Source organism: Megascapheus bottae, chromosome 18 (assembly GCF_031878675.1).
Source record: "Megascapheus bottae isolate mThoBot1 chromosome 18, mThoBot2.hap1, whole genome shotgun sequence".
Lineage (NCBI taxonomy): Eukaryota > Metazoa > Chordata > Mammalia > Rodentia > Geomyidae > Megascapheus > Megascapheus bottae.
This window is the reverse complement of record NC_143526.1, coordinates 38,624,832-38,647,789: the sequence shown is the minus strand read 5'-3', so window position 1 is coordinate 38,647,789 and position 22,958 is coordinate 38,624,832. Positions and strand designations below refer to the sequence as shown.

Sequence of the window (22,958 nt, the reverse complement as noted above, 5' to 3'; positions counted from 1 at the left end):
CGCCACCTGCTGCCTGCCTGCTCCCTCAGCTCTTGTGGTATCCTTGGTCAGCCAGTGTGATGGAAAGAGTCAGGAAGCCAGGGTTTGAATCCCAGCAGAGCTGGCCACCAAGTGCATGACAAGTCACTCCCGAGCTTCTGTTTCCTCATCAGTAACACAGAAATATTAAGAGGATCTAATATCTCTAGTTGTTATAGTTACAGCTTAAAACACTTGACAGTACCTGGCACTGGTAAAGTTCTTTATAAACATTCACTATACATTATATATAAATATTATAAATAAATAATCTTAAGTAATATAAGTAATCTTAGGATTATTAACTGATGCAGGAAAAATTATGGCCTGGACCCACAGCTTTTCTTTGCTGTGTGATCTTGAGTAAGTTGTTTCTTCTCTCTGGGCTTCAGTCTCATCATCTGTAAAATGAGAAGATACCTAAGGAAAAAAGTAAATTGTTCTCGGGGGCTGGGAGTTGGCCTAGTGGTTAAAGTGCTTGCCTAGCATGCACGAAGACCCGGGTTCGATTCCTCGGCACCACATACATAGAAAAAAGCCAGAAGTGGTGCTGAGGCTCAAGTGGTAGAGCTCTAGCCTTGAGAAAGTCCAAGGACAGTGTTCAGGCCCTGAGCTCAAGCCCAGGACTGGCAAAAAACAAAACAAGAAAGTAAATTATTCTCTAACAAGATCTTACTATTTGTGCATGAGAAGTGGCGGAGCAATTTGAGAAGTTTGGAGTCTGGAACCAGACTGCTTGTTCTTTGGCTCAGACTCCATTCCTTACTCAGGTATATTCTTTACCATTCTGTGCCTCAGTTTCTTCATATTTAAAATAAGAATAATATCAACTACCTAATAAAGTAGCTGGCAGGGTTAGACAAATTAATATAGATGAGGTGCTTAGAGGCAGAGTATGGAAGTTCACACCTATAATTCCAGCACGGGAATGAAGTGTGATCTCTGCCTCAGCCATGCAGTAATTCAACACTAGCCTCTAGGCACCAGGGGACTCTACCTGTAACTCTAGCTACACGGGAGTCTGAGAGCTGAGGATTTCGATTTGAAGCCAGCCCCGTCAGAAAACTCTGAGCCTCTTTTCTCTAATTAGCCAGCAAAAAAAAAAAAAAGAGCCAGAATGGGCCGGGAGTTTGGTCTAGTGGTAGAGTGCTTGCCTAGCATGCACAAAGACCCAGAAGTGGTGCTGAGGCTCAAGTGGTAGAGCTCTAGCCTTGAGAAAGTCCAAGGACAGTGCTCAGGCCCTGAGTTCAAGCCCAGGACTGGGAAAAAAAAAAAAGAGCCAGAAGTGGAGGTATGGGTAAAGTGGTGGAATGATGATGCTGAGCAAAAATGCCAAGTCAGAGAACAAGGCTCTGTACCAGCATATGTGTGTGTGTGTGTGTATATATATATATATATATATATACACACACACACACACACACACACACACACACGCACACACACATTTTTTTTGTCAGTGCTGGGGCTTGAACTCAGGACCAGAGCACTGTCCTTGGGTTTTCTCAAGACTAGAACTCAGGCAGTAGCCTTGAGCTGAAGAGCTCAGGGACAATGCCCAGGCCCAAGGGTAGGGCAGTAGCTTTGAGCTGAAGAGCTCAAGGTCAGTGCCTAGGCTGAGTTCAAGTCTCAAGACCCACAAAAAAAAAAAAAAAAAAAAAGACGAGCTCTGCCACTTGAGCCCCAGCATCACTTTCGGCTTTTTTCTATGCATGTGGTGCCTCGGAACTGAACCTGGGTCTTCATGCATGCTAGGCAAGCACTCTACCACTAGGCTAAACTCCCGACCACTATTTTTTTAATTTTTAAAGGAAGAACTTTGAGTGTTAAGATTACTAAACCTATTTCACATGGTAACTAAATCCTATGGGGCTTCGGAATAAGACATAGCCAGGTTTTCATGCCAGGCCCACCCTCTAGGGTATGACCTTGAGCCACTACCTTTCTTAGCTTCTTTCCCCTCTCTACAGGAAGGATGTTTGTTTTATTTTTGTCAAACCCATGGGTTTGAACTCCAGTCTTAGGTGCTGTCCCTGAGCTCTTTTTTGCTCAAGGCTAGTGCTCTACCACTTTGAGCCATAGCACCACTTCTGGTTTTCTGGTAGTAAACTGGAGACAAGAGTCTGGAGACTTTCCTTCCTAGGCTGACTTTGAACTGCTGAGCAGCTAGGATTACAGTCATGGGCCAGCCACCAGCACCTAGTGTTATTGGATCTTGATGGCACTAATCCACAAGTAAGTTCATAACTGAAAGGGCTCAGGGCCCTAGGGCCAGCTTGGGCTTTGGTCTCTTGTGTTCCAGAATAAGGCTATTTCTTTATCCTAATCCACTGCAACCTTGTCATAAGGCAGGAAAGACCATGGTGAGGGCTGGGGATGATAATTATGCTGCTGGGTTTTCTTGGGTACCCCAACCTTCTTGGGGAAGATGACTTGGTCAGAACCACCCATATGCTTTCATCTTGGAGTGGAAAGAGCCTCTGTAAGGCTGAGGAATCAAATCCACTGGCAATCAACCTGCTGTCAGCACACTCAGCACGTTGTAGTTCTCCAGGGCTGTTCTGTTGGCCTGCTGCTGCTGCTGGAAGGGAGGGAGCAGAGGGAGGAGCCTAATCCCAGCACAGCCTCCAGCTCAATCCAAGATAGACAGGCTCAGTCTTTCACAACTGAACCTTTCACTGGCTTGTAATCCCAGCAATGTCTCTAATGCCCAGGTGAAGCTGAGGCAGGAAGACCAGTTTGAGACCACCCTGGGCTACATTACATACTGAGTTTGAGATAGGCATGGATTTACACATCAAGACCGCGCGTCTCAAAAACAAATGCAAAGAACCCCCCCCCTCCGGAAGCTTCCTTAAATTACCCCCCCCAAATCACACACACAAATTAATGTTTTTTAAGTAAGGAAAACAGCTTGAGCAATAACACTTGGGGACAAAACCAGGGAGCATTATTCCCTCTCAAGTTATCTTCCACTGTCAAAAAGGCTTCAACAGAAGGTGACATTATGGGCACCTGGAGGAGGGAGAGAGTCTGCTTCCTAAAAGACTTTAAATACATGTGCTTTCCCCCCCCCCTTCCCTTCTTTTCCTTTGCTGCTGGGAACTGAACCCAGTGCTTACCCCTGAGCTAAATCTCTGACCCTAAATTTACCCATGTACAGTGGGGCAGACGACAGCTGTGAGAGTATGATCTATGCAGGTAACGAATACACATACGAAGCTTACTAAAAAGCAGGCAATAAGTCCTTCCCAAGCCCCTTCCGGATTTGCCCCGGGAGTCGTCTTCACGTAATCTAGAGCCAGCCTTTCCCATCTCTTCACTGTACAGTGAGGCTTAGAGTCTACTCCATCAGGGCACGTCAAGTCTAACGGGGAAGGATTAGATCGAGCTCAAGGAGAGAGTTGAGCAATCGGTGAAATGCCAGGGTAAACGATGGATCACATTTACTCCTCTCCTGCCAAGTCCAAAGCTCCCACAGCCGCAGGCTTTCCCCGCAAGCCCCGCCCCGATGGGGCGTGGCCACGCGGAGCCACGCCCAGGAGGGCAGGACGACGCCGGACCCCACCCGCGGAGCGAGGAAGGGACCTGCGTGACGTCAAACCACTTCCTACGTAGACATCCGCCGAGTGGAAAAGTAGTCCCTCGGCCCCACGAAATCTGCCGCCCACCCTGGGCAGCCCCTACAATCTTAGCGCACATCTGCACAAGCCTATGGGTTTTAGGCTTTCAGGTGGTCCTCCGGAACACTGGAAACCTGTCTTTCCCTGGGGCGACGGTGGAAGTAGTCCCGGCCCACAGTGAGGCGATGGGTCCCTCCGCAGCGGGGGGAAGAGGATGGCGACCTCGTCGATGCCGGAGTCGGGAAGAGACTAGGCGACGAAAGCCCCAGGTGAGCGCCGAGGAGGATTAGAACGCCCCCTGCACGCTGCTGTGGTGTAGGGTCCCGCCGAGGGGCTCCCCGGAGGTGAGGTCCCAGGCCGGCGGGGCTGTCCGGACAGGGCCCCGGGGTCCCAGGCCCTTTAGTCGCTCTCGCACTTGCCTGAGCGGAAACGCGCCGCCGCCACAAGATGGCGTCGGGCTTGGAGCTCAGGCAGCGCCGGGGACAGCCCTTGGTCACCAGGCCCCGAGACGGTCGCTTCGGCCCCCTCCGCCGAGGAGCCGGGGGAGGGGAGGCGGGAGAAGCGAGCCACTGACCCCGGGGGCCTGCGGGCTGTACCACCGACCCAGCGCTCGGGGGGGCGCGGGGGCCGCAGGACCGAACCACCGCGCCGGGGCCAGAGGGCGAGCCGGCGTGCGCGGCCAGGCTTACCCGCCGCTGCCCTCCTCCTCCGAGCGGCGCCCGCCGGGAGCCCGGGCTGGCTTTCCGGAAGCCTCCTTCTCCAAACGCCCGGGAGCCCCACCCGAAGGAGACTCAGTCTTCGCATCTGCGAAATGGGCGCCCGGGCGCCGGCGGGCGGGTCGTGGTGGCCGGGGAGGGGGCCCGTGTGCCGCAGCTCTCCTCACCTCTCCCCGCAGAGTGAAAGCCCCCGTCCCCGCTTCCCCCCGACCATCCATTTCCCGAGCCAATGGAGGAAAGCGAGGTGGAGAGCAGTAGCGACGCGACCCCTCGGCCTGGCCGGCCCGAGGAGCCCTCGGAGAGCGGCCTGGGCGTGGGCACCTCGGAAGCCGTGTCTGCCGACAGCAGCGACGCCGCCACGGTCCTGGGGCCGGCCGAGGCAGACGACTCTGGCGTGGGGCAGAGCTCGGACAGCGGCGGCCGCTCTTTGGTACGGACGGGCCGGAAGGCGTGGGTGAAGGCACTAGGGACCGTGCAGTCCAGAGCAAGCGTCTGCAAGACGAGCTTGAGCTTGCATTTGTTGTGTCTGAGCCAGACACTGCCCACCCCCCTGGCATGGATTTTTCTCTTCAGCTTCATAACTTAAGGCACATGCCACTCTTCATCCCCCCCCCCTTTGCATAAAGGGAAATCGAGGCACAGAATGCTAACTAATGGACTCAGGATTCAGGTCTAAGCTGAGTTGCATCCACAGCACTATCCAGCGGTTTCCCACTCTGGGAAGTAATGTCTTGGTTCAGATCTTGGCCGTGTCTCTCTTTTCACTCTGAGACCTCTGTCAGCCTCAGTTTCCCCATTTGAGAATCATCTCTTCCTGGCCTTGCATCTGTGTAGGTCTGTGATCTTGACTACCCAACATCTAGCCCTCATCTTGCTCATCTGCGGAGTGGGAATAACAGATACACCTGCCTCAAGTAGTTTTCATGAGGTTTGACTGGATGCAAAGGAATTCAAGCAGTGTTCAGCACTCAAGACTGGCCATTGTTACCTTCAAATAGTGCCCAAGTCCAGGGTGAAAGCAGAGTGGGGCTGCCAAGTGTCCGGCATGTGCTAGACCCTGAGACCAGTGAGGACAAGACTGGTGTGGTCCTGGCCCTGTAGAGACCAGTGTGGTATGGGGACCTCAGGATGCAGAGGGCTAAGAACTGTCCCAGAGGACAAACCCCGCCTGCCAGTTCCATAGGGCTGCCCTGCAGGTGAAGAGGTCCTGGCCTTGAGGATCAGGGTTGGCTTCCTAGGAGAGGTACCAACCAAATGATGGTGAGAGGAGGCTGAGTGGAGGCTGCCTTCATGGGGCTAGGAAGAACAGCAGGCCTGAGGAATGAATCATGCAAAACCCAAAAGCTTACTCCATGCACCTATGGTGTGAGGTTTGAAGAGGCTTCTAAGCACGACTGAGAATCCCGTGACTTCTTGGTGAGCTTTCCATGGAAAGCTTCTGCCCCGGCCCTCTGTGCAGTTGAGGGTGTATGCTGCTCCACCTGCTGTCTCCAGGGGCCCAAGAGCCAGGCCTAGCAGGTGGAGGAAGCTGGCCAGCTGCCTTGCCTGGCCTACTTCCAGCACCTGAACCTCATGTTTTGTTCTCCCAGGAGGAGGTGTCTGAAAGCAGCTCCAGCACAGACCCCCTACCTCATGGCTATCTCCCGGATTCTTCATCTGTGTCCCAGGGGACTGTAGCAGGGCTACCAGGTGGCCCCACAGTCCTGGTCCACTCCAGTGCCCTCCCGGACCCCAGCATGCTGGTGGCAGACTGCACAGCTTCCTCCTCAGACCTGGGCTCAGCCATTGACAAGATCATTGAGTCCACCATCGGGCCTGACCTCATCCAGAGTGAGTCCTGAGATGACCCCAGACACTGCTGTAAAGTGCCACCCTGAGCCTGCTCCCTCACGCAGTCCTGAGTTAGTCTGAAAGGCACACCCTAAGAAAGTGGTTGCGAGAGTCCTGCGCTGGTGGATCAGATTTATAATTCTAGCTGCTCAGGAAGCTGAGATTTGAGGATTGCCGTTCGAAGCTGTCCTGGGCAGAAATGTGTATGAGATTCTTTTCTTCAGTTAATCAGCAAAAAGCTATAAGTAGAGCTGTGGTTCAAGTGGTAGAGTGCTAGCCTTGAGAGAAAAGGCTAGAGACATTTCTCAGGCCCTGAAATTCAAGCTCCAGCACTAACACAAAGGAGAAGGGAGGGAGGGAGAGAGGGGAGAAAGAAAAGGAAAGGAGCAAGCTGGGCAAAACCTGGAAGCAGAGCTATGGTTCAAGTGATAGAGTGTTAGCCTTGAGCACGAAAGCTCAGGAACAGCTACCAAGGCCCTGAGTTCATGCCCCAATATTGGCACCCAGAAAAGGAGAGAGAGAGATTCATGGCTTAGCCCCAACCTTAAAATCTGGAGAGAAGGAAGAATGGCAGACAGCACTACTGTCCTGGTGCCTGGGCCAGCAAGTCACCTGCACCAGCACTCCCACCAGCCCTGCTGAGGGGACATAGGAGACTCTGAGGAGCGATGGGACTGGTCTCCAATTGCCCAGTAGGCTCTAGGGTTCACGCTGACAGCTAGGAGCCCCTCCCACGATGACCTCCTCCCATCTTTACTAAGGCTGCATCACTGTGACCAGTGCTGAAGATGGCGGGGCTGAGACCACTCGGTACCTCATCCTGCAGGGCCCAGATGATGGTAAAATCCTGCTGCCCCAGTGAGCCCCAAAGCAAGCATGGCTTGCTCTGGGTTGGGGTTCCCTCCTCATGGGGGATTTGGTTCGGGGATCCCCAGGGTCCTAGGAGGGGCATCTAGAGGCCACAGTCTGCCTTCTGCATAATCTCCCCCATCTGCTCCCTCCCCCAGGTGCCCCCATGACATCTGCAATGTCCAGTTCCACCCTGGCCCACAGCCTGGCAGCCATCGAGGCCCTGGCAGATGGCCCCACCTCCACATCCACAAGTCTAGAGCCTTCTGAGGAAGCCGAGTCCGAATCCAGCTCCCTGGCCCAGCCACTCCCGGCCCCTGCTGCAGAGGAGCTGGACCTGCAGAGCCTGGAGGCTCTGATGGAGGTGGTGGTGGTGCAGCAGTTCAAGTGCAAGATGTGCCAGTACCGGAGCAGCACCAAGGCCACGCTGCTGCGGCACATGCGAGAGCGGCACCTCCGCCCAGGTGTGCACACGCGCGCACACACACACACAAACACAACACCGTCCTGGGAGGCTGGCCCTGTGGGGGCGGGAGGACTGGGGCCTCGTGTGGCAGCCTCTCTCCCCCTCTCTGGTGACAGCAGCAGTGTCCACAGCTGGTAAAAAGGGACGTCTGCGGAAAGGGGACGCTGCCACCACCAAGACCCCAGAGGAGGAAGGGCCAGAGGAGGAAGAGGATGACGACATCGTAGATGCGGGGGCCATTGATGACTTGGAGGGTGAGCTCCCGGGCCTCTGGGCCCTGCCAGCCCCTCTCTGCCCAGTTTCTGGTTCCTGTAGGGCACCTCTGTTAGAAGAGGCCAGGCTCTCTGTGTGTAGTTGTGCAGGCTGTGCACCAAAGAAGGAGCCTCATATTTATCCAAAAGAAGTACTCAAGCGATAGCCAGGGATGGCTGTAATGCCATGTACTCGGTAAGGAGGGATCTGGAAGATGGAGGTTTTACAGCTAGCCTCGGCAACACGTTATCAAGACCCTATCTCCACCAACAATCCAGGTGAAGTGATGAACCACTGTAGTCCAAGTTACTCAGAACTTGGAGGTGGAAGATTCAAGTCTGAGGCTAGCCTCGGACAAAACTGAGAGGCTATGCAAAAAACTACAATGTCAAGGGTCCAAGGCCTCTCTCACGTGTGTAGCACCTGCTTAGCAAACACATGTCCCCGAGTTCAAACCTAGAGGTACCAAGAAGGAAAAACAAGACGCTGGTGGCTTGTGCCTTATATTCTAGCTTCTCAGGAGACAGATCTGAGGCTTATGGTTCAAAACTAGTCTGGACAGGAAAGTCCATGACACTTTTTTTTTTTTTTTGGCCCGTCGTGGGACTTGGACTCTGGGCCTGGGTGCTGTCTCTGACCTCTTCAGCTCAAAGCTACTGTCCTACCCTTTTAGCCACAGTGCCACTTCGTTTTCTGGTAATTAATTGGAGATAAGAGTCTCCTGGACTGTTTAGTGCCAGGGCTGACTTTGAACAGCGATCCTCAGATCTCAGCCTCTTGAGTAGCTAGGATTGCAAGCATAAGCCACTGCACCCGGCTTCTATGAGACTCATCTCCAGTAAACTACTCAGAAAAACCAGAAGTGGCATTGTGGCTCAAGTGGTAGAGTGCTAGCCTTGAGCACAGAGAGGCTCAGGAACAGAGCCCGGGATCTGAGTTCAAGCCCTAGGACTAGGAAGAAAGAAAGAACAATAAGCAAAACCACATAGGTGCTTTTCATTATTTTTCTAGAATGAAAGGGGAAGACTGTTTTATGTCATCTATCTAGTATCTACGAAGTATTAGTTCAATAGACAATTACTATTAAAATTTTTTTACCTGTTGTATGTGTATGAGAGAGAGGGGAGGGTGAGAGACAGAGAGACACAGGTCTTCATGTATAGCTCAGGTTTAGCTTGAACTTGAGATCTTCTTTGTTCACCCCCAAGGGCTGGGATTGCAGGTGTGTGCCACTACTCCCAGCTTACTTATGCTAATTTTGAACTGCAGTGCATATTTTGCTTATGCCTCAGGTGGACAAGGCACATTTTAAGTGTTGAGCAATCCAGTGTCACTAGACAGGCCAGTGTCAGGAAAGGTGCAGAGACAGGCCTACAGAGGTGCTCCATCCCCACCCCCCTCCCCACCCCTGCCATGGACTTGGAGGAGGAGTGGTAGGGTTGTTGAAGTGGTCTTTCAGAGAATCCAGGCCAGGGTTGGAGCTGGAAAGACTGGTCCAGCATTGTCCTTTCACTGTCTCCACAGAGGACAGTGACTACAATCCAGCTGAAGATGAGCCCCGAGGCCGGCAGCTACGGCTCCAGCGCCCCACCCCCAGTACCCCAAGGCCCCGGAGGAGACCTGGCCGCCCCCGGAAACTGCCTCGCCTGGAAACCTCGGATCTCCCAGGTGGTAAGGCTTGGTTGGGAAGGACAATGTGGGTGGCTGGGTGGCCTTGCTCCCTACTGCTTGTGGAAGGCTCTTAGAGAATAGGTGTGTGGGGCTGGGAGTTTGGCCTAGTGGTAGAGTACTTGCCTAGCATGCTTAAAGACCCAGGTTCAATTCCTCAGTACCTCATAAGTAGAGAAAAGCTGACCAGGTACGGGGCGAGGTGGCTCACGCCTGTAATCCTAGCTACTCAGGAGGCTGAGATCTGAGGATCAAGGTTCAAAGCCAGCTCAGGCACAAAAGGACCTGAGACTTTTGTCTCCAATTAACTTCTAGAAAATGGGAAGTGGGGCTTGGCTCAAGGGTAGGGCAGTAGCCTTGAGCTGAAGAGCTCTGGGACACCGTCCAGGCCGAGTTCAAACCCTGTGACACATACACACACACACGCACGCATGCACTGGAAGTAGTTCTGTAAATCAAATGGTAGAGCCATAGCCTTGAGAGAGAGAGAGGGAGAGAGGGAGGGAGAGGGAAAGGGAAGGAGGGGGGGGGAGAGAGGGAGCCTGCAGGTCCTCAGCAGAGAATTTAAGGCCTCAAGGAGTGTGTCTGTGACAGACTGTCACAGCAAGGAGTCTGGGTCTTTGAAATTAAACAAGAAAACTTTAAATATCAGCAAAATAAGAACAGAACAAGGCTCAGGCTTGGGATTGTCCAAGGGCCTGGGTTCCAGCCTTTAGTGTGGCAACTGCCTTCTAAGGGTGGCTTGTAGGATTAAACTTGGGCAGAAAGATGCCTGGAGGTCTTGTGCCTTGATAGTTTAGAGATCTGATTGAAGCCCAGGTCCCTTGTCCTTCAGGCTTCAACTCCATCTGGTGCTATCCCTGAGCTTCTGTGGCTGAAGGCTAGCCCTCTAGCATGTGAGCCACAAAGCCACTTCCTCCCTTTTCTCAGTGGTTAATTGGAGATAAGATCCTATAAGGGCGGGCATCAAACCCTAATCCTCAAATCTCAGCTCTAGAGTAAGCCATCAGCACCCAAGATTTTCTTTTCCTCCTCCTCCTCCTCCTCCTCCTCCTCCTCCTCCTCCTCCTCCTCCTCCTCCTCCTCCTCCTTTTTTAACTCATTCTGGGAGGCTGGGAGCATAGCCTAATAGTAGAGTGCTTGCCTAGCATGGACAAAGACATAGGTTTGATTCCTTGATAACATGTACATAGAAAAAAAGTGAGAAGGGGCCGAGAGCTTAGCCTAGAGGTCGAGTGCTCACCTAGAATGCATGAAGCCCTGTGTTTGATTCCTCAGTACCCCATTCACAAAAAAAGCCAGAAGTGGCTCAAGTGACAGAACATTAGCCTGAGCAAAAAGTGTCCAAGGACAGTGTTCAGGCCCTGAGTTGAAGGCCCAGGACTGGCAAAATAAAAAAGTAAAAATAATAATAATAATTCTACTGGGGAAAGCAAACACACCTGGGAGCTAGTGAATGTTCACAGGAACAGCCCCAAACGAGAACACTACCCTCGTGGTCTGCAGTGTGCTTAATATTTGACAGTACTATAATTTGAACTCAGAGCCTCAGACTTGGAAAGAGTACTTTGTATTTTCTGAGCCACACCCATAGTTTTTCCCACTATGGAGTTGCTTGTGTAGCCCTGACTGGTTTCAAACTCCTAAAAGCTGGGTCTGCAGATAAGAGCTGTGGCACCTGGTCTCTTTTTTTGTTTTGTTTGGTAATGGGGCTTGACCTCAGGGCCTTGGCATGGTGTCTGAGCTTTTTTACTGTAGGCTAGCACACTACCACTTTGAGCCACAGCTTCCATTTTTCTAGTTAACTGGAGATAAGAGTCTCAAGCCTATAATCCTAGCAGTTCAAAGCCAGCCCAGACACTAAAGTCCTTAAGACTCTTAGCTTCAATTAACCACCAGAAAAACAGAAGTCGTGCTGTGACTCAAGGGGTAGGACGATAGCCTTGAGCTGAAGAGCTTAGGGACAGCACCCAGGCCCAGAGTTCAAGTCCCATGACAAAAAAAAAGTCACAAGGAACTTTCCTGCTTGGGCTGGCTTTGAACCATGATCCTTAGATCTCAGCTTCCTGAGTAGCTAGGATTATAGGATTGAGCCACTGGTACCTAGCCCCGTATTTTTATTTTATTTTATTTTTCTAGTTCTGGGACTTCAACTCAGGGCCTGGGAGTTGTCCTTGGACTTCCTCAAGGCTAGCACTCTACCATTTGAGCCACAGCACCACTTCTGGCTTTTTTTCTGTGTATGTGGTACCAAGAAATGCAACCTAAGGCTTTGTGCATGCTAGGCAAGCACTCTACCACTAGGCCACGCTCCTGGCCCAAGCCCCTTAATTTTTTTTTTTGAGGGGGGGTTGGTCATGGGGCTTGAACTCTAGGCCTAGGTGCTGTCCCTAAGCTTTTCAGCTCTCTGAAGGCTACCACCCGACCCCTGAGCCACAGTGCCACTTCTAGTTGTCTAGTGGTTAATTGGAGGTAAGAGTCTCTCAGATTTTAGTGCCCTTTAGTGCCCGGGCTGGCTTTGACCTGAGATCCTCAGATCTTAGCCTCCTGAGTAGCTAGATTACAGGCCTGAGCCACCTCACCCGCTGCCCTTTAAATTTTAAAATAGTATTTCTAAATATACTCAGGTGGGTAAGACTTGAAAGGAAATCTTCTGACCAGCTTCGTCTAGGAGTGCCAGAATTAAAGTCCTGCTGTTGCCTTCTCGGGCCTAAAGTGTCCTGTAAGATCAGGTGGGACTCAGGAAAGGCGTGGCTTTGCCTTAGTCCGAAAACAGCTGAGACTAGAACCCAGTTCTCTGGACAAGGTGATCCCCAGCTCTTCCTGTTGGACTGTGTCCTGTGTCCGTTGTGCTGTGCTGGAGGCCCCTCTGTGAACTGACAGTAGAGAAGGGCCCTCTGTCCACATCTGGCCTGCTGATGATCAACTCCATGTGTGTGGCAGGTGTAGGTGAGCCTCTAGTGAGTTCCCAGAGTGGACAGTGTCCTCCAGAGCCTCATGATCCTGAGGCTCCCAGCTCTTCAGGCCCAGGACATCCAGTAGCCCCAGACAAGGCAGGCAAGAGCCTTGTGGAGCCAGGTGTGAGCCAGACCGAGGAGCCCGATGTCCCACCCCGCCGGCGGGGGCGGCCCTCCAGGCGCTTCCTAGGCAAGAAGTACCGCAAGTATGTGGAGCAGCCGCCGTGAGGGCGGGGTGGCTGGTCCCCGGAACTCCCCGCCCATTAAGACCTCCCCACACCAGGTATTACTATAAATCACCCAAACCTCTCCTGAGACCCTATCTGTGCCGAATCTGCGGCTCCCGCTTCCTGTCCCACGAGGACCTGCGCTTCCACGTCAACTCCCACGAGGCGGGTGACCCACAGCTCTTCAAGTGCCTGCAGTGCAGCTACCGCTCCCGACGCTGGTCCTCACTCAAGGTGGGAAGGTGGGGGAAGCAGAAGGCAGCATCCTGGCCTCCAGCACATGAAGGACATGTAGCTTTTCTAGACATGCCGAGATGGCTGCCTCCTCCAGAAAGCAGCCATGGGGACAGTGGTACCCTATCCTATGTTCAAAAGGACAATTCATCCCAGGACAGGTGTATTTGCTACAGTCTGGCAGTGGTGATTTTGTGAGATGCAGTGTTAGAACCTTTCCAGCAGGTGGCAGCCATGTGTCTCAAGAAAGGGCCCCTGTTCTTCTCTCAGCTGAAGGTGTTGGGCCTGCAGGCTGGTTTCACCCAGTAATTCATCCTCTGTCCTGTGGCCCAAAGAGATTGTGGGCTGATGTCCTGACCCAGGCCATTTGGTTTGGCCTGGCAATGTGGGAAGGTTCCTCAGACACTTGGGGGCAGAACCTGTGCTTTCTTCATTTGCTGCCCCTTCCCAGCCTCATGAACCCACAGCTTGGGGTTGTGGGCCTAATGGGAACATTTTGCTGCACAGCAGGAGGGGGCTGGGCTGTGGAGCTGTGCTACCTGGAACAAGAGCTGCCATTTCAAGGCCCTGTCTTGAGCTTCAGATTGTTTCCTATTTTGTCAAATGGTGAGCCAGCACTGGGCCTGGCACGCTGATGAGACTTTCCAGCCATCCCAGCCCTAGTGTCAACTGTCCTCACGCCCTTGGCCTGGAGCATGCTGGAGCTGGGAGGGAGACTGAGCCCCAGCCCACTAGCCTGCCTGTCTCACAGGAGCACATGTTCAACCATGTGGGCAGCAAGCCCTACAAGTGTGACGAGTGCAGCTACACCAGTGTCTACCGGAAGGACGTCATTCGACACGCAGCTGTGCATAGCCGGGACCGGTTAGTGGGCAGGGCGGGGACAGGGAGGCCAGGCAGGGAGCAGGTGAAGGCCCAAGATCACCACAGTTGCAACAGCTTGCTAAAAGACATGGCCAGGAAGACAAGGTGATTCATCCCTTGCCCTTTGGCAAAAGAATTCAGGGATTCAGTCCAGTCCCTGGTCTAGTTTTTATTGATTTAGTTTCTCAACTGGAGACTGAGGGCAGAAGTTGCCTCCAGGGGCTCCCTCAGGGATTTAAAGGGCCTGTGCTTTCTGGACACAGCACTGAAAGCAGATAGAATTTAGGGGTCTGGTGGTTGCTCATGGAATTGTAGGCAGACCTGCACCTTTTGCCCAGGGCTATCTGCGTGGGGAGTAGTGTGTGCACTGAGAGTGGATACAAAGACCCCCTGGGATCTTGACTCCAGCCAGGAGTGGAAAGCCAGCTTCCAAAAATGCTTATGGGATTCCTTAAAATTTTAAATAAAAGGAAGAAGCCAGGCACCAATGGCTCAATTCCTGTAATCTTAGCTACTCAGGAAGTCAAGATTCAAGGATAGCTACTCCAAGCCAGAAGGGACAGAAAAGTCCATGAGACTCTTACCTCTAGTTAACCACAAGAAAATCAGAAATGGCACTATGGCTCAAAGTGATAGAGTGCTAGCCTTGAGCAAAATTGGTCAGTTACAGTGACCAGTTCCTGAGTTCAAGCCCCACAATTGAAAAAAAGAAGAGAAACTCCGTGGCCCAGTAAGGTTAAGGTCCCTAGGCTAAAGGACTGTTTTCCAACAGCTCTCTTTCCTGAGGGTCTTCTTGAAGCTGTAGTAGAAAATGTGTTGTGTGATTTCGGGGAGAGAAGCCTGGTGGCCATGAACAGAATAGGACAGCCACAGGGTGCCTCAGCACCTCCCCAGGGGCTCCCCTTGGGGAAATACTGATCTAGAGGAAGGGGTAAAGGTGCTCAGAGTCAGCATGAGAGCATCTTGTATAGGCTTAGGAAAGGCATGGTTTAATTTCTTAATCTTTCTTTCCAGGAAGAAGAGGCCAGATCCGGTGAGTCTAGGGTGCTGGGCTAGAAAGGGATCTGCCTGTGGCTGTTGATGGGTGGAGACAGAAGGCAAGGCCCCGTCTTCTCCATTTCACCCTTTCTGTGTCTCCTCAGACCCCAAAGCTGAGCTCTTTCCCCTGCCCTGTGTGTGGCCGTGTGTACCCCATGCAGAAAAGACTGACACAGCACATGAAGACACACAGCACAGAGAAGCCCCACATGTGTGACAAGGCATGTATGGAGTGTTGGGGTGGAGGCAAAGTGGTGGCTGGGGCAAGGGGCTTTCCCTGGGTGACATCCTATCTGCTTCCCCCCCTCCATCCCTCACAGTGTGGAAAGTCTTTCAAGAAGCGCTACACCTTCAAAATGCACCTGCTCACACATATCCAGGCTGTGGCCAACCGCAGGTACGTCTCCCTCCCTGCCCCTCCCCCAGGCCCCTGGGGGTGAGTGTGCTCCCCATCTTAGCCCGCCTCCCTTGAACTGCCTCCAGGTTCAAGTGTGAGTTTTGTGAGTTTGTGTGTGAGGACAAGAAGGCCCTGCTGAACCACCAGCTGTCACACGTGAGCGACAAGCCCTTCAAGTGCAATTTTTGTCCCTACCGCACCTTCCGCGAGGACTTCCTGCTGTCCCATGTGGCTGTCAAGCACACAGGTCAGGCTGGGCCCAACCCTGTGTCCCTGTCTAGTCCTCAGGTCCCCAGGCCTCCCTCAGAGGCTCAGTTTTCATGACCTTCCTGCTAGCAACCCAACCAGAAACTCCAGCAGGGGTACGGGGAGTCCTGTGGCAGGTTCCCTCTCCCCACCTGCCTTAGGAACGGGAGCTGAAGGGCCCATTGGGTGGGGTTTGGGAAGGTGGGTCTTTGATGCTGAGCCCCATGTGGACCAGGCCTCCCGGGTCCTCCCTCAGACGCAACAGCTGAAGCAGCAGTGCAGCTCAGCTGGCGGAAGAGGGCTCTGTGGCCGCATGATGGCAGCTGTGGGAGGGAGCTAGAGGCTCTGAGCCTGGTTTCTGGCCATCTGGAGGTTAATGACTGAGAACAGAAGAGAGTATAGTCACGTGACTGAGCCTAGGTGTAGCGGGAAGGCTGCGCACACAGTGGCCCTGGACCTTTCTACCCTGGCCACCGCCCGTGAGAGGGCTTTGCTGCAGGGCTGGGGTGTGAGTGGGCCCCTGTGTGTCTGCAGGAGCCAAGCCCTTCGCCTGCGAGTACTGCCACTTCAGCACCCGGCACAAGAAGAACCTGCGCCTGCACATCCGCTGCCGCCATGCCAGCAGCTTTGAGGAGTGGGGGCGGCGCCACCCTGAGGAGCCCCCCTCCCGCCGCCGCCCCTTCTTCTCTCTGCAGCAGATCGAGGAGCTGAAGCAGCAGCATAGCGCAGCCCCTGGCCCGCCCCCCAGCTCACCAGGACCCCCTGAGGTAGCTGAGCAGGCAGACAGGGCTTGGGCCAGGGTGACCATGTAATGCCACCCTGCTGACCCCGTTGTCCATATCTGCCCAATGGCGTGGGGACAGCAGTCTAGTACTAGTATGGCAAACGGAAATAATAGTAGCTGAGCTGTGACAGTAATTGAGGGCTCTTTCATGCAGAAGAGTTCCCAAGGTCACCAGGAGCCAGGCTCGGTACTTTTGTGTGTCCGTCCTAGGCATGGGGCGTCTCATCTTGTAGTTGCCTGATGGTCTGCTGGCCCTCCCATCCACATCTCTCCAGGAAGTAAGAAGAAAGGGTGGGGGTGGGCAAAAAGAATACGTGCCGTGGATCCACCCATCTGTCTTCCTCACAGACTTTACCACAAGTCCTTGTTTAGCGATGTGACCACACTGTACCTGACTGTAAGGGAGGGTGAGAAGTATAGCTTGTAGCTATGTCTGTTGCTTGTCCTGAGGAAAATCAGTGCTGTTAGCAAGAAGCAGAGGACTCTGGGCAGCTAGCATTCATGGCCAACAGGAGTATAACACTCGGGGTGCTGATAGATCACAGGCTCTAAATGACTGTCTTGAGTTCGAGTCCCGAGCCTCTGAAAGCCAGTCGCCTCACCAGAGTGAGCCTCTCAGTTCCTTCGTGACATGAGCTCCAGGAGGGAGCTTGAGAAGTGGAGATGGGATGAAGTCAAGTGGCAGTGGGAGATACTGAGCACTAGAGGTGCTTAGGAAAGGTGCATGGGTCTGATCACCCTTCCCATGCTTGGCTCTATCCCTCCCTCAGGTCCCCCAAGAGGCAGCAGCTTTCCAGTCACCCGAGACCCCCCCACTGCTCTGTTCTGATACTCTGGGTGGTGCCACCATCATCTACCAGCAAGGTGAGCTCCAGGGAGGCCAGGGGCCCACGGAGCAGGAGTGGGGAGGAGAGGAGGGGAGTGATGGGGAGTGGGAGGGCAGCGCTGGTACCATATCCAGACTCTGAGGCTCAGGTCCACCCCACCCAGGAGCTGAGGAGTCCACTGCAATGGCCACACGGACAGCCTTGGATCTGCTGCTGAACATGAGTGCCCAGCGTGAACTGGGGGGCACAGCCCTACAGGTGAGTCTCCTGGGGCCTCTCCCCCCACGCAGCATGTATAGCTCCACATAGGACATGGGGCGGGGTGGAGGAGACTGGCGACTCTGACCCCACACACACACCTGCAGGGTGATCCAGCTAGTGGGTGACAGACTCACTGACTGGTGGGCAGCCTGGGGACATGGGCTCTGCCAACAAGGAGGCCCCAGGAGGCCCAGACATCACCTGACCCACCTTCTTTGCTCCTATGGGGAATCCAGCATATCGGCAGCTTGTACCATTGTTCCCTAGAAAGGCTCCTGCCTCTGTTTTCCAAGTACTAGGATTACAGGTATACACTATAATGCCCAATTTATTTTGGTTTCTGATTACAAAAGCATGTACTTGTAGAAAAGCCAAAATGGGCACTAAGAAGTGAAAGTCCTTATCATTCCTCCACTCCCTCAGGTAACCAGCAAGGAGAATTTTTCAGGGTTTTCTCCATGCATATACCAGCACCTAGACCTTTGTTCCTTTAAAAACAAGATCACACCTGATACTCCTCAGCGTCGTCCAAGTGCGATGGGCAGCCTGGCCAGCCCTGCACAGCCCTCTCACGTGACATCACCCACCCTCAGCATGCACCTGCTCTCAGAATTATTTATTTGCATTGTTTGCAGGTTGTCATTAATTCAAGTAGTGCAGTCTGGTTGAAGTTTTATCTATGCTCTTTACAATTGTGTGACTGTAACAGGTTGAATTCCTACTTTTTTTCTCTACTAAATTGGAGAAAGCCTCCCTTTTATCTTATGTAGTTGTTAAATATTCCCTTCTATTTTCTTTACCAACCTCATTTCCTGTTTTTTGTTTGTTTTTTGTTTTTGTTTTGCAAGTTCTGGGCTTGCTTGAGTTCTGGGCCTGAGCACTGTCCTTGGACTTTCTCAAGGCTAGAGCTCTACCACTTGAGCCTCAGCACCACTCCTGGCTTTTTTCTAGTATATTACCGAGGAAATGAACCTGGGTCTTATGTGCCTAGCGTGCATGCTAGGCAAGCACTCTATGACTAGGCCAAACTCCCAGCCCTCCTGGTTTGTTTTGCTGTGGGCTTTATATTTTCTGTCATTATCAGAAAAATCTGCCAATTCTAAGATTACCAAATACTATGCACTATAGTTTATTAAGCATACCATACTATATCTTATAAAATACAGTATGCTAAATTCACTGCTCTATTCTGAGTCTGTTTCCAGTTGCTTAGTGCAACTTGGAAAGCTAGAGTATCTCAGAAAGCACTCGGGTTCTGCAAATGAGTGGTGCAGGACTAGCTCTGGCCTGTAAGCTTTAGGGCACTGAGATAGAGAAGGGCTTTGCATGCTGGCTCCTTTGCAAAATCTGGCCTTTCATGCCCCCCTGGTGCCGTTGCAGGTGGCTGTGGTGAAGTCGGAGAATACAGAAGCAGCATCCCCCAGGGGGCAGCCCTCCCCCGAAGACCCCACTCCACAGGTGGTGACGCTGCATGTTACAGAACCAGGAGGGGGTGTGGCAGCTGAGAGCCAGCTAGGTCCCTCTGATCTACAGCAGATCACCTTGGCACCTGGGCCCTTTGGTGGAGCCGGCTACAGTGTCATCACAGCACCCCCTACAGAGGAGGGGACATCTGTCCCTGGCACACCTTTCAGGTAGATTTTCCTCTGCCACTCCCCAGTCATCTTTATAACTAGTGTGCTGAGATAATCACTTGAGCCCAGTGAGCTTCTACAAAGGGATTGGAGCACAAGGAGAGTGTTACAGATCAGGAGCTGCCATTCTTTGTCTGTTAGCTGTCCTGGGAACTTGATGCTCATGACCTCACCCAGCCCCTCCTGTGATGTTTCCTTCTTTTTATGAGTGAGGAAATAGGCCGGTAGGAAGTGAGGCTCTGAACCCAGGTCCCACTGGTTCCCAAACCCAGGTGTTCTTTGTCTTAAGTTTTCCTGGTCTTTTTCCAGCTGGCATTTGGAAGAAGCTCAGGCTTCTTTGCCAACATTAGAGCCTGGCACCTCTACTTGGCTTCCCTACAATGATCAAGCTTGCGCATAAATGTGTCCATTGAGCTCCAAAGGCATGTAAATGAACCCTGAACCCAGGTGCTGAGCTGTTATCAGAAGCCCTGGTCCAGCATTGGACAGGCCACCACTCAGCCTCTGCCCTCTGCAGCCCAACTCCTGTCCCACTTGGCCAGTCTTGTCCTGGACTCCTAGGACCATTTCTTTGTTGGTTCTGCCCCACAGGACAGGAACTAAGGAATATACCACTGCTTGAGTAGGACAGAATACTAGATACCTAGAAGCCATTCGTACTCAACTTGCAAAGATAGAACCTCAGGTTTCCCGAGTCCCCATCTCCCTGACCTGTGGTGGGGATTACCAGTTGATGCTTGTTGCTTGGGAAGGTGTTCCTGCGGCCCTTCATTCTCTCCTGGAGCCTCGCCTCAGCCCTCTCTCCTCTGCCCTCAGTGAGGAACCCCCAGGGGAGGCGGCCCAGGCTGTGGTTGTGACCGACACCCTCAAAGACACAGGAACCCACTACATCATGGCTGCTGATGGGACCCAGCTGCACCATATCGAGGTGAGATCTGGGCTCCACACTCCCCGACCCAGCCCCTCCTATGTCCCTCACACCGCTTCCGTCTCCACAGCTGACTGCGGATGGCTCCATCTCCTTCCCAAGTCCTGATGCTCTAACCTCTGGAGCCAAGTGGCCCCTGTTGCAGTGTGGAGGGCTGCCCAGAGATGGCCCAGAGCCACTGTCTCCAGCCAAGACCCACCAGGCAGGGGACACCCAGAGCTCCGCCTCCCCACCTCCTGTAGCCGGCAAAGCCCTGGGCCTGGTGGTGCCACCCTCCCCACCATCAGCAGCTACGACAGCATCGAAGAAGTTTTCCTGCAAGATCTGTGCAGAGGCCTTCCCAGGCCGAGCTGAGATGGAGAGTCACAAGCGGGCCCATGCTGGGCCCGCTGCTTTCAAGTGCCCAGACTGCCCCTTCAGCGCCCGCCAGTGGCCTGAGGTCCGGGTAAGCACTGCCCCTGCTATGTTTGCCTGAGCTCATCTAGTCACTTGCTGTGCCAAAACTCTTTATTGAGCAACCCCGGTCAGGTTTTCAGTCCTCTCGAGGGGCAGAGTGATCCAGCATAGTCCCATCTCAGGAGGTTAGTTATAAAGTGACTTATGGCAGACAGACACAGCTCCCAGTGTGAAGCAGGCATGCAGGGCAGAGAGCAGACACACAGCCAGTTGCTGGGCTTGGGAAGATATCAAGAGGGACAGGGAGCAGAAGCACAAGGGTAATAGTGCGAGGCGCGGGTAGGAACTCCAGCTGTGGAGTTTCAGGGTGCAGCTTCTGGTCCATCTTAGGCTCCCTGTGCTTGCTGTTTCCTGACCTACTGCTGCCCTGTACCCTATGGGCCTTTTTTTGGTGGGGGGGGGACAGTTCTGGGGCTTGAACTCAGGGTCTGGGCACTGTTCCTGAACTTCTTTTTGCCCAGAGCTAGCACTCTACCACTTGAGCCACAGCACCACTTCTGGTTTTTTGTGTGTATGTGATACTGAGGAATTGAACCCAGGGCTTCATGCATGCATGCATGCCCAGCGCCCCCATGAGCTCTTGAGGAACTAGAACCAAGGGCCCAATCCCCCATACTGGTGGACCTGAGGCCCAGCTAGGCTGGACTAAGCCTGGGATATTCAGAATCCACTGCTGGCCAGGACTTTCTAGATAAGCCAGTGGCTTTCCACCCTCAATCAATCTACATCCTAAGATTGATGACTGGGTTTGTGCTTTTGGCTCAGCTCTTCTAGTATCTCCCTGGGCAACTTTCCAGGCACCTGGGAGCTCGCTGCTGTCTCTCCTGACCCAGCCATGCCTGTCCTCTGCCCCTGCCACAGGCCCACATGGCACAACACTCAAGCTTGCGGCCCCACCAGTGCAGCCAGTGCAGCTTTGCCTCTAAGAACAAGAAGGACCTGAGGCGGCACATGCTGACCCACACCAATGAGAAACCTTTCTCCTGCCATCTCTGTGGGCAGCGGTGAGGCCAGGCACTACCAGATGGGGTCCTGGTGCATGCCCAGTGGAGCTACCCTGAACCTACCTTTTTTTTCCCCCTTCTCCAGCTTCAACCGCAATGGGCACCTCAAGTTCCACATCCAGAGGCTGCACAGTTCTGATGGAAGGAAGGCAGGGACTCCTGCAGCCCGGGCCCCATCCCAAACCCCCACCCAAACCATTATCCTGAACAGTGATGAGGAGACACTGGCCACGTTGCACAGTGAGCTGTCACTGGGGGGAAGGGAGAATGTCAGAGGGGATTCAGAGGCTTGATGCCACAGTCTGAGGGCACCTCTGGGCTGGGGCATTCCAAGCCTCTCTGAAGCCCCTGAGTAAGCACCCTGCTCTTTACCTAGCTGCCCTCCAGTCCAGTCATGGAGTCCTGGGCCCAGAACGGCTACAACAGGCACTGGGCCAGGAACACATCATCGTGGCCCAGGAACAGACAGTGACCAATCAGGTAAGAAGCAGGTCGAGGTACCCTGCTAGCATGACTAAGGCAAGATGGGGGTATATTGAGCTGAAGTACAAGCACTTCTGGCCTTGGCAGGAGGAAGCCACCTACATCCAAGAGATCACCACGGCAGACGGTCAGACGGTCCAGCATCTGGTCACTTCTGACAACCAGGTGACCTCTGTTCTTTCTGCCCACCAAGCTCCCACCTAGAGAGAATAAGCTTTTTCCACACTGCCCCTGCTAGGGTCCATGCTTGGTAGTGTCCCTGGCCTTCCACTCTGCCTTACCTGGCCCCACCCCTCTCTAGGTACAGTACATCATCTCGCAGGATGGCGTCCAGCATCTGCTGCCTCAGGAGTATGTTGTGGTCCCTGATGGCCATCATATCCAGGTAGGCCAGACCTGGGGGAGCTGGGGTCTGGAGGGCTGCTGGCCTCCTGGGATCACAAATGGGCTTCCTCTCCAGGTCCAGGAGGGCCAGATCACGCACATTCAGTACGAACAGGGGGCCCCGTTCCTGCCGGAGTCCCAGGTAGGGTGCTGGGGCGACTAGGCAGGGATGGTGCACCATTATTCTCTGCCAGATCTCACCAGCATCTCCGTTCCAGATCCAGTATGTGCCCGTATCCCCAGGCCAGCAGCTTGTCACTCAGGCTCAGCTTGAGGCTGCGGCACACTCTGCTGTCACAGGTATGGGCTGGACTCGACCCTGATGGCAGGAGACTGGGACTGGGCCTAGCTCCTGGGGCCTCAGGCTCATCTTGATTTCCCTTCCCCTGGCAGCAGTGGCTGATGCTGCTATGGCCCAAGCCCAAGGCCTGTTTGGTACCGAGGAAGCAGTGCCTGAACACATCCAGCAGCTGCAGCACCAGGGCATCGAGTATGACGTCATCACCCTGACCGATGACTGAGCCCAAGGGCCCAACACAGATCATGGATGTTGGGGTTGGCTCTCCTGGGGGACTCACCTCCCTGTTCCCTCAAGGTGTTTATACACTGGGCAGCCAGCACCCTCTGACTCCCAGGGAGCCAGACCTGTGCTGTTAAGGTTGGGAGGCAGCCCTGGGCCCCAGCTAGGATATGCTGGATGCCCAGCCTGCAGGCAGGCTTTGGGAGATAAATTTATTTTTTTTTTTTTTCTGAATGGACCCCACTGGGCCCTTACACTTAATAAAGGGACCAGAGTCCAGCCCTGACCAACT

At 53.5% G+C, this 22,958-nt stretch overlaps 1 protein-coding gene across 2 annotated transcripts; it reads left to right on the top strand.

Moving 5' to 3' along the window:
- The first annotated feature begins 4,582 nt into the window (after nt 1–4,582).
- On the top strand, nt 4,583–22,956 carry Znf335 (zinc finger protein 335). 2 transcript variants are annotated; one of them, XM_090352445.1, is made up of 27 exons: nt 4,583–4,787; nt 5,947–6,187; nt 6,949–7,026; nt 7,195–7,500; nt 7,622–7,756; nt 9,279–9,425; nt 12,366–12,585; nt 12,663–12,840; nt 13,592–13,704; nt 14,719–14,737; nt 14,847–14,963; nt 15,063–15,139; nt 15,226–15,386; nt 15,920–16,152; nt 16,940–17,033; nt 17,160–17,254; nt 18,638–18,891; nt 19,708–19,819; nt 19,890–20,264; nt 21,137–21,279; nt 21,365–21,519; nt 21,656–21,759; nt 21,850–21,927; nt 22,064–22,147; nt 22,223–22,288; nt 22,365–22,446; nt 22,540–22,956. In XM_090352445.1, exons 1-27 carry the CDS (start codon nt 4,587–4,589, stop codon nt 22,665–22,667), a joined length of 3,996 nt encoding a protein of 1,331 aa, XP_090208571.1. In that variant the 5' UTR covers nt 4,583–4,586; the 3' UTR covers nt 22,668–22,956. The 2 variants fall into 2 exon arrangements, with proteins under 2 accessions (XP_090208571.1, XP_090208570.1); XM_090352444.1 differs by having other exon boundaries at nt 7,619–7,756.
- Nucleotides 22,957–22,958: the final 2 nt, after the last annotated feature.